A 15,057-nucleotide genomic window follows, 5' to 3' on the forward strand; every position below is an offset into this window, starting at 1 on the left:
TCACAATAGCCATAAACTAAACAAACCAACCATCTGTCAAATAGTGAATGAATAAGTAAATGGTGATATACTCATACAAGGGAATACTGCTCAGCAACAAAAAAGAACGGACTGCTGACATACTAAACAGCACAGATGAATCTCAAAGCATCGCACTGGTAAAAGAAGCCAAACACAAAAGGGTACATACTGTATATATGACACCATTCTTAAAAATTCTAGAAAAGGTGAAACAATGATAAAAAGCACAGCAATGACTGCCGAAAGCTGGAGGTTGGAGAGGCGGCTGAACAGAAAAGAGTATAAGGCAACTTTTTGGAGTGATGGAAATGCTCTATATTTTTATTGTGGTACTGTTTACATGACTGTACACAAATCTTAAAACTCATTGAATTTTATACTGAAAATTGGACATTTTTATTTATATGTAAAGTATACCTCAATAAGCTGATTGAAAAAAAGTCCTTAACTAGGAAAATTGGATATGAATTATACCCTGCCTAATGAAGAAGTGCCTTTCATAATACTGATCAAATTTCAATAAACCTCATGGTATCACTTGAAAGATCAGTAATGAAGACAGAATATCAACTGATCTAAAACCTTAGGTGTAAAGTCATCACTAGTAATACTGCTGCTGCTGCTGCTAAGTTGCTTCAGTCGTGTCCGACTCTGTGTGACCCATAGACGGCAGCCCACCAGGCTCCCCGTCCCTGGGATTCTCCAGGCAAGAACACTGGAGTGGGTTGCCATTTCCTTCTCCAATGCATGAAGGTGAAAAGTGAAAGTGAAGTCGCTCTGTCGTGTAGGACTCTTCGAGACCCCATGGACTGCAGCCTACCAGGCTCCTCCATCCATGGGATTTTCCAGGCAAGAGTACTGGAGTGGGGTGCCATCGCCTAGCTTCTCAAAATATCTCAACTACTAGAAATAAAAATTACATTTATACTGAAGACAGACTTTTTCACATATTTAATTGCTTCTTTGAAATACATGAATTAGTAAATTACTCAATTGTTGTGTGGGGTAGGGAGCCTATCCTTTGGGAGAAGGAGACTGGAAACTGTAACTTGAGTTAAAAGTATATTGTGCACCCAAGACGTTCTGGTCCCTGTGCTGAGGGACCCCTCCACCAAAGATGTGACAATCTACAGGAAGAAATGGAATTTCAAACATAATTACAATTCAATGTGATGAACAGTGATCAGAAGGTGTCCAGGGCACTGTAACAGTGAAAACATGACAATGAGCTCTGAGGATATAGAGATGGAGTCATCGGGGAAGCCTGTAGAGGGCAGATGAAACCTGATCACAAGAGGCAAACATTCCCAAGGGACCCTGAGGGGCTCTGTGCTAAATGATAAGAAGAGACCCTGGAGAGAATGAAATCTTGCCATTTGAGACAACCTGGGACCTAGGGGGCATTGAGCTAAATGAAATAAGTAAAGACAAATATCGCATGCTGTCTCTTATATGTGAAATCTTAACAACAACAAAAGCTGAACAAATAAAAACAAGTTCAAAGATACAGATAACAGATTGGTGATTGCCAGAGAAGAGCATGAGAGTGGAAGAAATGGGTGAACTGATTTTTTTTTTAAGCTTAATTAAATTTAATTTTTTTAACAACTGCATGAGAAAAAAGGAAAAATAATGAACAGTGGCTAATGTAACTGTCATCCTATCTGAAAGAACCTGGGAAATTAATTGCAAGAAAATGCACCTGTTTCACCCTATTGGGGCTTCCCTGGTGGCTCAGATGGTAAAGAATCTGTCTGCAATGCAGGAGATCAGGGGTTGATCCCTGGGTCAGGAAGATTCCCTGGAGAAGAAAATGGCAACCCACTCCAGTATTCTTGCCTGGAGAATTCCATGGACAGAGGAGCCCAGCAGGCTACAGTCCATGGGGTCACAAAGAGTCGGACATCACTGAGTGACTAACACTTTCACTTTCATCCCAATGAAGGACTTTTCTTCTGTAATTCAATATTATTCTAAAAGTATTGCCATCTCTCAGGTAGTACTGGGTTATATCCCCCAGGCCAATCAGGCTGTGACTTTCAGCAGACTGTCCTGGGGAAGGGAGATCTGTTCAGAGGTGGATATCTAGAAAATGTGGCAATCAGAAGTAAAGAAAACAAAGAACTCCCATGTAAATTCCTGAAGGTACAAAAACATGCCTCGCCTCCCTACACAGTCAAACCAAGCAGAACCAAAAGAAAGGAAACCACCGCAAGCTCAAAGTGCCTCCGTCACTGCAGGCGTAGGAGAAAGTCAAAGTGAAGTTGCTCAGTCGTGTCCAACTCTTTGCGACCCCATGGACTGTAGCCTACAACGCTCTTCCGTCCACGGGATTTTCCAGGCAAGAGTACCGGAGTGGGTTGCCATTTCCTTCTCCAGAGGATCTTCCCAACCCAGGGATCGAACCTGGGTCTCCCGCATTGTAGGCAGATGCTTTACCAGTTGTAGGCAAACGTGTAATGGCCTCCATTCCGTACACCTAGAAGCAGATAGGAGCAGCCCCTTGGAGCCAATGTCAAACCCACCAAAGAGCAGTCCTGGATACCCACCTGGCCTTGGCTACTGAGCGGGAAACAGGTAACGCCAGCACAAAGCCTCAGACCAACAGTTCTCGAGGCTCTTTTCCTCCTTCCACGCCAGTTGCATATACAGCTCTGTAATCAGGCACAGGGAGTTCCCATGCCCCAAGCACCGTGGCTGTCTCCTCTCATTGACAGTGACTGCCCCGATGCACAGGAATGCAACAGAAAACTGAATGTTGAACAAACAGTTAAGTGAGATAAAACCCTAAAGAGAAAAACTCTAACACAAAAACCCAGCAAATATCTGTACATCAGCCTCTTATATCTCACTTACAATCACCTAAATTGCCATATTCATTTTATTATTCCTCCATGGAGACCATGAAGAATCATTTGTGTTCAATATAAATTTTGGTTCTCCTGTAAGGAACAGCCCCCAGTGATAAGTGAAAGTCGTGTCCGACTTTTTGTGACCCCACAGACTTTACAGTCCATGGAATTCTCCAGGCCAGAATACCGGAGTGGGTAGCCTTTCCCTTCTCCAGGGGATCTTCCCAACCCAGGGATCAAACTCAGGTCTCCTGCATTGCAGGTGGATTCTTTACCAGCTGAGCCACCAGGGAAGCTATCAGGGAGCTATCAGTGATGAGTACTTACCACAAAAAGGTGAAGTCACCATTGGCCAGGCAGATCTAGCATGGGCAGGGCAGTGCGGTTTGCCAGCTTGTTTATATACTAAGGAAATGACCTCCAAGCAACAGCCATCAGATTAGCAGTGATAGGAATCTGTCAGGCACTCTAAGATGGCAAGTCACGCCATCTGGTGGAATCAACTGAGCATCTCTAGAAACTCAAAGCCAACTGTTTTCTAAAAAAGAGGAGTAGAAATGAAACCTCTGGTGTGGTGGGGAAAATACTTTTAATACTTCAGTACAGGTGGTGCTAATGGTAAAGAACCTGCCTATCAATGAGGGAGACTTAAGACATGCAGATTCAATCCGTGGTGGGTGGGGAAGATCCCCTGGAGCAGGGCGCAGCAACCCACTCCAGTATTGTTTCCTGGAGAATCCTATGGACAGAGGAGCCTGGTGGGCTATAGACCACAGCGTTACAGTCAGATACAACTGAAGTGACTTAGCACACACGCCCAATACTTTAGTACTCTTTAATCCTGGAAAAGAAAGGTCTCAGCTGATTTGCTCACATATTAACTTCGTAAATTAAATTAACATGTACCTTGTTAATGACACTCAAATTAATTGATGAGGTATCTCTAGCACAAATTTCAATTACAATTGAAATTTGTAATTACATTCAAAAAATTTAGAGCTGTGCTACAGCTTCTCCCTAAGGACCTTTCAGTTCTGTGATTCTGTATCATCTATGGCTGAGGCACACTGGAGTCTAATCAGACATGGCTGTGACGAAGTCTCAATAAAGACTGTATGGGAACTGACTTAAAGTTATCGACTCATTCAAGCATCTGTTGACTATGACGCAGGTGCAGTCCTAGGCGATGTGCTCATAGAGTGAACAAGACACAGAGCAAGACTCTTACAGAGTTTATAGGGTGTGACCGTAGACAAGAAATAAGTAACAATGTTAAGATTAGGGCAGTGAATACAATTTTAAAAGGTTAAAGATAGTGGGAAGGGAGGGATTGGAGGATAGGGTTGTCAGAGGTCTCTTGGAGATGATATGTGAGATCCAAAGAGGAAACAAGTCTTCGCATGATGAAATTTGTTTTTAAAAACCATTCCACAACATATATCCAGATCAACTTTTTAAAAAACTCTTTTGGGACTCCTCTCTGGTTTCTGCCTTCAAAGCCAATGCATGAACCCCATTAAGAAAAAAAGCTTGCCTCAGAGCAGTATAATCCAGTTTTATTACCACCTCTGTCTTTAACCTTGAACATTTGGGGGATATTTCTAAAAGTTAATGCAGTGTATGTATTAACCTAACATTTTGGTGGGGAAATTTGCAGTGTCATCTTGATAGATAGTATTGCTAATGAACATACCTCTGACAATCGTGCTGTTCTGCTGCTGTGAAGGTCCTCATTCCTCTTCTAGGTAGGATCTAGAAAACAGCAGTGAAAATAAAATGTTCAGCAAACAAGGGCAGAAGGAACCTAGAAGAAAGGAATAATACTGAGACAAAGGGAGGGGTAATGGAATAAAAGAACAAAACATGAAAAAGCATTCCGAAGTGTTTTCTCTTAATAGTTCAGCTTTCTAGACCTGTTTCCATTAGATCTCTAGGATACCCTCTTCCTGGGTCAAGTAACCTAATTTCCATAAGTCTGATTTCCCCTATCTTTCCCTAATGAGCTTGAGTCTGTCAACAGTAAAACACTGATGTGGCTCAAATTGTTATACGGTAATAACATAACCCCAAACTCCACCATGCATTCTCAATTCCACGTATAAAATCATTTCTCTTTGACTTCCCTGATCTCAAACCTGTAGCTAACATGTATTAACTGAATGCACTATAGGTCTTCTCTGAACCCTCAAAGCGAGCAGGGTGAGATCCGCTCACCCTACTTACTACACTAGGCTTGCAGAGCTCGGCGTCACGCTGCCTTTGTGTTTTAGTCACGTGCTGCGTGCTGAGCCACGTCCAGCTCTTTGTGACCTGACCCCACGCACTATAGTCCACCAGGCTCCTCTGTCCGTGGCATTTCCCATGCAAGAATACTGGAGTGGGCTGCCATTTCTCCCTCCAGGGGATCTTCCCAACCCAGAGATCAAACCTGCATCTCCTATCTCCTGTGTTGCAGGTGGGTTGTTTACCCAGTGAGCCATTTTGGCCAGTAAAAACTTAGTCTCGAGTAAATCCAAGGAGAAAAAGACTTGTATTTCATATTGACCAAAGCATTCAACTAAGTCCATAAGAATTATAATTCCCAATATAGGGACATTCCAAATAGCCAATATTTGTGTCATAATCAGTTGAGTATCAAAACCTCTTCATACACATAAAGAAATTAGGTCTTTTAGCTCCAAAAAAATGGTGGGCAACGTACTTTTTTAGAATGTACCAGGATGTCCTTGTACATCTCTCTGTCAGATACTTTTATAACTGAGGAAAAAAATAATTATTTTCATTTTTAAAAGGTACATAAAGGAGGGTCCAAAGGAAGTCTCCAAATAAGACTAACAAACTCCCAAAACTGTGTATAACTCAAAATTTCTGAGATCAGCAATTAAATACTTGCTTTAAACTTTCTGTTAAACAACAAACATCACCACCTCTATAGGGATACCAGGATAGTCATAATAAACCTGGCTTGATGTGAACATGACTATTTTCATACATCTTCCTGGGGGAGAGACAGCCAAAGATGCTTAAATTAACCCTAAGATGGTAATAAAAGTATAACCTAGGCTGTCAATTCAATTTGTACTAAACGCTGATTTATCTGCAACTGTTTCTTTCCTTCCAGTTAAGAAATACACTTTTAATAATTTTTCATTAGCTGCTACTGCTGCTAAGTCGCTTCAGTTGTGTCTGACTCTGTGCGACCTCCTAGCAAGATTCAAATGCCTAAATTAAGAATGCTATAATTAATAATTAATTCCATTAATAAGCTTGCTATAGTCCAAATGTCTTTTTTTTCTTCAAGATAAGAAGTTTGTTTTTTCAGATGTTACCATCACATTTATTCAATATTATAAATGGGAGAACATGATGATTGACAATACCAGTTATCATTAATCATAATGCACAAAATAAAGCAGCAGATTTCCATGCTACTTAGGAGAAACACTATGCTAACCCCAGCATATTAATTTACTGCTTCTGTGAATACTATTTTACTATTTTCTTTGCAGCATTACTACAGAGCTGGGGTGAGTTTTACAATCAAATCCCTAGTCTCTAAGAAGGTCACTTCATACTCTAAGAACCAACTTCTCGTTTATCTAATACTGAAATGTAGTTTGCAATTATATTTACCCCCTTAATGATTTCCTCCTCTTCAGTTAGCTGAAGAGCAATTACCATGTCACATAACCTTTTTAACCACATAAATCTGTCCAGCACCTTTTACGTTTATAATGCTTCTACAAAAACACCTGACTTAATTCTGAAACTCCTGCTCAGTAATTCCAAAAACAATGTACAACACAATATAAAGTTGAACCAAAACATCAAGTAACATTTAATAATTGCAAATATATTTATTATAATTTACAGATTAGTTAAGTTATATACACAATATAATTTTATAAAGTCCCAACAAAAACTGGTTACATTTAAGTCATTGGATCTGAAGAAGCCAATTTATAAGTCTTTTAGGCCCCTAACTTCACCTTCCCTAAATTATAAAAAAATAAAATCTGATAGTTTTGATTTCAAGTTAAAGATGAGGAGATGGTGTTATCACATTTTAACACTTAAAAAAGGAAATGTTTACTTCTCTGCACAAAGCCTTTCATATGCTACATTGATACATAAAGCACCATTGCAAGACTTTAAGTGTGTAAAATGTTCAATTAAAACTTCCAAGGATTTTCTTTTTAAGACTGAAGTTTTAACTTTGTTCTAACAATTAGGATCTGGACAAAACTGGTAAGAATTGTTTTTCCCTTGTCCAACTTTAAAATGGTCCCTTTTGTCCTTCTCAGCGCTGTCTGATCACTTCTTTTAAAGGAGGGTAGTAAATGGAAGAATTCTTCACCTTTTGTCCTTCTCATTACTGTCTGATCACTTCTTTTAAAGGAGGGTAGTAAATGGAAGAATTCTTCACCAAGCTTTTACATATTTAGCAGTGAGGTTGGAATCTCAAGAGAACAATTCTCCAAAATCCAGTAAATGTAAAGTGTCAGTCGTTCAGTCACGTCTGAGTCTTTGTGACCCCAGGGACTGTAGCCTGCCAGGCTCCTCTGTCCATGGAATTCTCCAGGCAAGAACACTGGAGTGGGTTACCATTCCCTTGGCTCCAGGAGATCTTCCTGACCCAGGGATCAAACCCAGGTCTCCTGCAGTGCAGGTGGATTCTTTACCATCTGAGCCACCAGGGAAGCCTAGTAAATGTAAAGATTTCCCATTATTTTCATATATGCAGAGGTGCAAGACTTAAAACCCCAAAACACAACCTAAGTCTCTGAAATAAAATAGTATACTTCAGTCTGGTTTTAAAAGAATGCCTATACATTTTCAGTTTTCTTTTCAAGGCAATACTTTCTTTCCAACTGACACAGCTGATGCTTGAAATTTAGCATTTCCATGGTGTTACACCAGACTCTATAAATGCATTCCCTATGATTACCTAAAATAGAGGGGCACAAAACACACTGAAAAAGAGCTCTGCAAAAGTCTGACCAACTTTTATGCTGTTGTACTCTCAGAGCAAACCAAATGGAAAAAAAATAACGACCAGGTAGATTATAAACTGAGGTAGTAATCCTGCAAGCACTTCTGATGAAAAATTTCAAAACTAAGAGGTCATCTATTCTGCTCGTACTTTCTATTACTTGTAACAGGAGGTGTGTGAAGTAAAAACAGACCAGAAAGTTGTTGGTTAATATTCCCTCAACCTATCATACGCACATCATGTAGTGCTAACTAAACCAAACACAGTCAGTCACTGCAGAAACTTCAATTCAAATGTAAGCTTTGGGATGAAGATATTAAAACTTTCAATCTGTCAAATCTATAGATCTTTCCTGAAATTATAGGCCTTGCCATTACTTCTCTATTAAAAAAGAAGAACACAATAAACTTGGATGTTGACTGAAGTCTATATTTTACATTTCAAACTGGAAAATTCAGAACTGCCCATTTCCAAGTTTACAGTGTCACCCTGACAAGTTATAAAAGTGACGGTGCTGAGGCATGATATTATTAACACTGGTTTTCTTTTGAGAGCATATACAACAAAACCAAATTGCTCTGACATGTCTCCTGTTCTTCTTCCTGGAAAATTCTAAGCTTTTAAATTTAAAAGCAACTATGACACAATTATTACTTTCTGGAGTCTTTTAACAACAATTTCTACCTGTTGAAGACACAAGGAACCACTCAAGTGGGAACTACAATAACATATACAGAATCCTCTCCAAAAAGAGTTTACAAAGAACTTAAATATATCAGATGTTAAAATTTGGCAGAAATATGCAGCTTTCCCAAAGCAGCAGAAAGTACTGCACATATAGGTTTTGTGGCAGTCCTTGGAAACATTTCCTAGGTAGAGCTTAACCTGGAAATAAAAACCAACCACACATTTTCAACCAGTCATTTTTAGGAAAAGAAAAAAAAAGACACACGATAATGTACTTTAAGTTGGTCGTATATACAAAATTATTTTTCTTAACATTGAAGTAGAAGGGTCAAATTACTGTATAGAAAACATTAACAGCCCAGTAATTTCAGAATGTTGGAAGGAGGGGAGAGCCCAGAGTTTTTAGACAGGTGCACATAATTTAAATTAGAATGGGAAATGGGCTTTGAACCCTATAAATAGTTTCCCAAGGAAACAAGTTTCCAAAGTGCAAAATTACACCCTAAAAGGTCCCCTTTTCACTTCAGCAAGCAAACAACATTCTAGAACAGATCCAACTAAACAAAAAAGGGAGGATTAGAAATCACACCATCTCATCCTTCATTTTCAGGGCCTGGCTTCAAACCTGGACATTTCTGAGTGGGCTATGTTGCAAAAAAATATTAAACTAGGTCACTGGATCCAAGCTGCACATCCTCTAAGACAAGGTTGAAGGACAGCTGCCAATTTTTGTTTTTAAAAGTAACCTCTCAAGTAAGAGGTAGTGTATGCTAGGGCCAGAGGCTGTCGAATCATCTTAACATTGCTCGAAAACATTAAGTCCTTTGAAACATGTTTGCTGGAGTCTATTAAACATCTTTTCTCTGTGCTCAAATGTCAAGCAGTATCCAATAGCTTCTTCTGTTTCTTGAATTCGTTTCTGGAACCTGCATCCATCCCGTGCAAATTCTTCCCATGGTCCTTTTCGATCCTCATCACCGCTTATGTAATACTCAGTAACTTCTTCAAGGAAGGTTACCTATAAAGATAAAAGAGTAATTTTAATCTCAAATATAACAGAAGTAAAGAAAGAAACAAACTTGTACACTCCTCCAAAATGACAGATATTTCCTAAGTATTTCAGAAATATAATCCTGAATGCTTTCATTACAGCACAAAAGTTCACTTCTACTTCTTTTTCAAAAAAAAAAGTAACTTTTCAGTGTTTTTCAATTCTTAAATCATAAACATGTAGTAGACTGAGCGACTTCACTTTCACTTTTCACTTTCATGCATTGGAGAAGGAAATGGCAACCCACTCCGGTATTCTTGCCTGGATTATCCCAGGGACGGGGGAGCCTGGTGGGCTGCCATCTACGGGGTCGCACAGAGTCAGACACAACTGAAGTGACTTAGCAGCAGCAGCAGCAGCATTCTTATATTAATTACTTTTATAATCAGAACACAGAAGAAAAAGTTACTTAGTAATCAAACTGCAACAAAACATATCTTTAAGGTTATGTTACTATAAGAGACTTTGTAGTTAGGATAAAAACCCTCTTTGTATTCATTATGCTATCACCACACATACATGCAGTTATGACTACTGCAATATATATGATCACATGGAAGAGTGACAGTTCCCTTTAATCCCTACTCAATTTCTTTTTTTTTTTTTCCTTTTTTACTTTACAATATTGTATTGGTTTTGCCATACATCAACATGAATCCGCCATGGGTGTACATGTGTTCCCCATCCTGAACCCCCCCTCCCACCTCCCTCCCCATCCAATCCCTCTGGGTCATTCCAGTGCACCAGCCCCAAGCATCCTATATCCTGCATCAAACCTGGACTGGTGATTCATATCATATATGACATTATACATGTTTCAGTGCCATTCTCCCAAATCATCCCACCCTCTCCCTCTCCCACGGAGTCCAAAAGACTGTTCTATACATCTGTGTCTCTTTTGTTGTCTTGCATACATGGTTATCGTTACCATCTTTCAATTTCTAATATAGAAATTTCTTTTTAAGATATCAAACACCAAATGTCAAAACTTGTTTTAAAGTACATTCAATACTTACATCAGCTAATTCCACTGTGGCTGGCTACTTTCATTCCCTTTACATCAGGCCAAGGAATACCCCCGAGGACAATTAGTAGACATGTAACACCTTACTAAATATTGCATTCTAGCATTACTCATTCATTTTATCACCAAGATAAATAACATTTATACAGTGGTTACCATATGCCAGGTTCTTTTCAAAGTGCTTAACAATTTTCATCTCACTAATCTCACTTAATAATACATACCCTATAAGGTATGTATCATCATCATCTTCATTGTATAGATAAGGAAACCAAGGTAAACTGACTCATTTAAATCACACAGCTTCCACGGGTGCAATCAGGATTCCAACTCTGAGCCCGGCTCTACAATCTGCACCATGTTTGCCATTTAAAAAAGCATTCCCAGATCTGAAAGCCTCACTCTAAGAATTGGGCACTATCCATTATTCCCATATACCTAAAGAATGGGATGTAGTCAAAGGTTATAAATAACTTTACCATATTCCAGACATAATCTTTTATAAATGTTGCTTCTAGTGCATAGTAATAGTAACATCTACTTGACTCATCTCACTTTTCACTCAGTGAGCAAGCTAAAAAGAGACATGAGGCTGGGCTGAGATCCCTAAACAAGAGTTATCATTTAAGGCAAAGCAACTATGAGTTTTATTTACTCACCTCATTTAAATCGTGCAATAATTCATACAATAGCCATTATTATTATTACTATAAGTCAGTCAGTCAAAGCCATGAGAGGTCAAGTTACTTCCCAGCTCTGGCTATCTTCCTAAATCTGTTGGCCCTAACCACTTAGGAGTAGGGAACACAAGTCTCCAGATGCCAAGTGCTCATTCCATTGCCTCACTTTGTTTATCTATTCACTAAACATGCCATTTTGTCAGGGACCTTTTAAAAACATAGCGAAAAACATTTAAGACAGCATTAACAAAAGTGTGAACTAAAACCTAATTTTTAATATGCCTTATTTTGCTTCTACAGCTAAGACATAAGAATACCACCATTTAGGGACATTTTCTACCCTAGGGAGAGTTTCAAAGATTAAGCTGGTCATTTGGAGCCAATGGATTATAGTTCTTTCCACTTGAAACTCTGATGCAGCAGAATTTGAGGTCAATAATAATTCACCCATGACTTTATCTTTCCAAATAAAAGTAAAGGTAACTAAAGACACTTTTGCTCCATAATAAAAGATACCCTGTCTGTTTGTGGGGATTTCTCTTCAATTAATGACGTCAGCTGAAAAAAAAAAAAAAGGCAATTCAAAAGATTACCCAAATACAGTTACCTTTATAATGTGTTGAAAGAGTAATATAAATGCTCCATGAAGTTTTAAGACTAGCCTGGAAATAGGAAACAACTACTCAAGAAAACCAAATAAGTGACCATCATAATTACAAATGATTAACCTATAGAGGGCCAATGATAACTTGGACTGCTATCTTAAGAAAAGGTAATACTATTTTCAGTATTATTGTCAATCAAAATTCCAAATGTCCAAAGTTTTTAATACTGAAACTAATATTTTCTTTCATGGCAAACAACCAGACAAATATGACTTGCTACTTGGTACCATCATCCCTTTGGGTTCTAACTGAGAGGAATGAAAACAGTTATCCTGAAACTGGAGCAGTAACTGTCTGCAAATGACATGCTACACTTAATACCACAAAACTCTACTGCTACAATAGGACCTTCTCAACCTCTAGAATTAAATCATGTATACACAAATTTTAATTTTTCTGTTCCTTAAAAAAAGTGAAAGTTGAAACTTGAAGGGAAACAGCCCAGAGTTGCCAACCCTGAAGAAAACAGCACCCTCAAGCTAACATCTATACACAGGCACCTTCAATTCAGACAGGAACAACACTCTACATGAGGGAAAAGGAGAGGTGGTCATTTCTCAACCGAAGTGTAAGAGCTTGGAGTCTTTCCTAAAAAATAAGCACTACTATGGCTCCAGGAAACTCGTGCTTTTCCACATCAGAACAGAAAGTACAAGAATGTTAAAAGAAACAAACCTTTTTTCTCCGGATATGTGTGTGTGTTTCTCCAGAAAGAACCACACCCCGTACCAAGTCTGGACATTTACTTTCTGGGCTCCCTAACAGCTGCCCCTTACAGGAAAGTAAGGTGTGACACTCAGAAATGGGCTCAGATGGCCTCTCTGAGTCAAGATAGCTTTTCCAATTTTTCCCTGTTTGAAAAGGAGCCTTAAAATTTAGAAGGTTGTAGGGGTCGTCCGAATTACAAAAAGAATTCCACAGTTTGAGACTCTCTGCTTCATCTGCACTAGATTCCCAGTCATCATCATCTCCAGAATTATGATCAGGAAACTCGGGAAGACTTTCAGTCTGGGGAGAATTCCCTAGGTCAGACTTGTCAGACAAATCCTTCTCTGAATCAGAAGGGTTTCCGGGAAGAATCCTGGCAGCAGTCTGAATTGTTGCTGTGAAGTTTTGGGGATTATAAGGATCCACACTATAGAAAGAGTTCCAAAGGTGGAGCCCTTCTGAGTCTTGCTCAAGGTCTGATTCTGAGAATGAGCTATCACTATCAAAACCGTCATCCTCAACGTCTTCGTCCCAATCCTCATCTTCCGAATCAGAACTTGTTTCCAGGTCACTGGCTGCACCTCCCAAAATGTAATCTATCAACTTGTTACTACAGGCTGGTCTGGCAGAAATGGGAAGGTCATCGTCTACGTCTGAAGAGTCAACTACACTTATTTGGTCCTCTCCAAGCTCCTGTCCAGTCTCACAAGATAGAATGCCTCCCGAGGGGCCCTGTCTTTCCAATCCAAAAGGAACTTCTCTAATCAACAATTCTGTTTTCTCTTCAGTGGGTTCCTGGGCGGTTCCGGGAACGGCTCCAGCAGCAGGAACACACTGAGTCGGACTATCTCCGAAGTGCTTCGGCTCCATCCGGAGCAGACTGTGCTCCTCCTCTAGGCTGTGGTAGCCATGATCTTGGTCAGGGGTGGGTAAAGCCTGACCCTTGCTGGCCTGCTGAAGGAATTCCAGCCGCTTCATGCGCAGATGGTGGATTTCGGGCAGGCCTTCTCTAGAGAGAGGAGGACATCCCTGCCACGAGGCGGGAGCCATCTCTGCGTTGAGCGGCTGGGGATAAGACGAGGCCTCATCCAGGCAGCCGCTCTCTGGGCTCAGCGCCTGGAAATCGACCAGTTCGCAGCTTCCAACACTGCTCTGATAGCTCAGCTCAACCCGGGGCAGGCAGTCCAGATAGGAGGGGTTCAGCAAATAGGAGACGACACTGACATTGCTTAAGCGCTGAACGCTGAGCGGTCCAGAGGGCGAAGGGCCAAGCTCCGGGTCGGAAAACAGACGCGCTTGGACGCTCCGGGGCACCAGCTCCACTCCCCACAGCGGCTGCTCCAGAAGAAAAGCATGGGCTGCGGAGTCCAAAGCTCTTCCCTTGGGTTTAAGTTCTAATTCCAGATCTGGGGGCGAGCACTGCCAGTGGAGGCCCCCCTCTAGCCAGTCAAGGGGACTGGCGGCCGCGTCGGCCGAGGGGTCGAGCCGCAGCGAACTCAGAGCTTTGGGCGCCGAGGGGGCTGCGGGCTCCTTCCGAGCCCTCAGGAGGCCGTAGCCTCCAGCAAAGTCTAGCCATCTGGTAGGGATCATCCCACCGAAAAGCTGGCTCCAGACCAGCAGCTTCTGAAGCAAGCCCGGGAGCGGCGCGAGGAGCTGGGAAAGCAGCTGCATCCAGGAGCTGCTTCGGGCCTCGGGCGGGGGGCTGGGAGCCAGCCTGGGGTCGGGTTCCGGGGAGAGCGGTGCGGGGAACCTGGACGTGCCTGATCCCGAGGGCCGAGGGAAGAAGGAGGGCAGCCGGAAGCGGGGGTCCGGTTCCCGCGAGCTGTCCGCCGCCGGCTCCATCTCCCGGTGTCGGCAGTCTCTCACGGAGGTAGGGACGCGGAGCTCGAGGCCCTACACAGTCTCGGCCTTCCCCAGCGGCGGGGTGGGTGCCCCAGGCCGACCCCCGGGCCAGCAGAAGAGCCAACAAGGAGAGCGGCTCCGGCCGCAGGCAGCGGGCCACAGTCCGGAACGGCGGGCACAAGACGCGGCGGCCAAGGCGACGTCCATCCTGGCAGCGAGAAAGGGTCCTACTCCGGCCCGCGCCGCTCCACCATAGATAGGAGCCCTTCCGCGGCGGCGGCTTCCTCGGAGGCACGGACCGTGGAGATTCCCCTCAGCAGCGCGACCCCGGAAGGGCTGATCTGGGAGGGCAAGCGGGTGCAAGCGAAGCTCAAAATGGCCGCAGGGCCAGCGCCGCGGCAACACCTCTCCAGACAGGCTGACTAGACGAAGGACGGCGGCCGGCTACGCCACCAGCCCCGCGCCGCCTGACGTCACTCGCCGGGCCGGGGGAGGGCCCTTCCGCGCTCTTTCCTGCGGCCGCCGATTGGCCGC

The 15,057-nt window shown here is 42.1% G+C and overlaps 1 protein-coding gene across 1 annotated transcript; it reads right to left on the reverse strand.

Annotated features, from left to right (window-relative positions):
• Positions 1 to 6,705: 6,705 nt before the first annotated feature.
• On the reverse strand, positions 6,706 to 14,954 carry PPP1R15B (protein phosphatase 1 regulatory subunit 15B). Its single transcript, XM_019976226.2, has 2 exons — positions 12,649 to 14,954; positions 6,706 to 9,571 (listed from the first exon to the last, which is right to left on the reverse strand). Exons 1-2 carry the CDS (start codon positions 14,521 to 14,523, stop codon positions 9,350 to 9,352), a joined length of 2,097 nt encoding a protein of 698 aa, XP_019831785.2. The 5' UTR covers positions 14,524 to 14,954; the 3' UTR covers positions 6,706 to 9,349.
• Positions 14,955 to 15,057: the final 103 nt, after the last annotated feature.

This window comes from Bos indicus, chromosome 16, assembly GCF_029378745.1.
Source record: "Bos indicus isolate NIAB-ARS_2022 breed Sahiwal x Tharparkar chromosome 16, NIAB-ARS_B.indTharparkar_mat_pri_1.0, whole genome shotgun sequence".
NCBI classification, from domain to species: Eukaryota; Metazoa; Chordata; class Mammalia; order Artiodactyla; family Bovidae; genus Bos; species Bos indicus.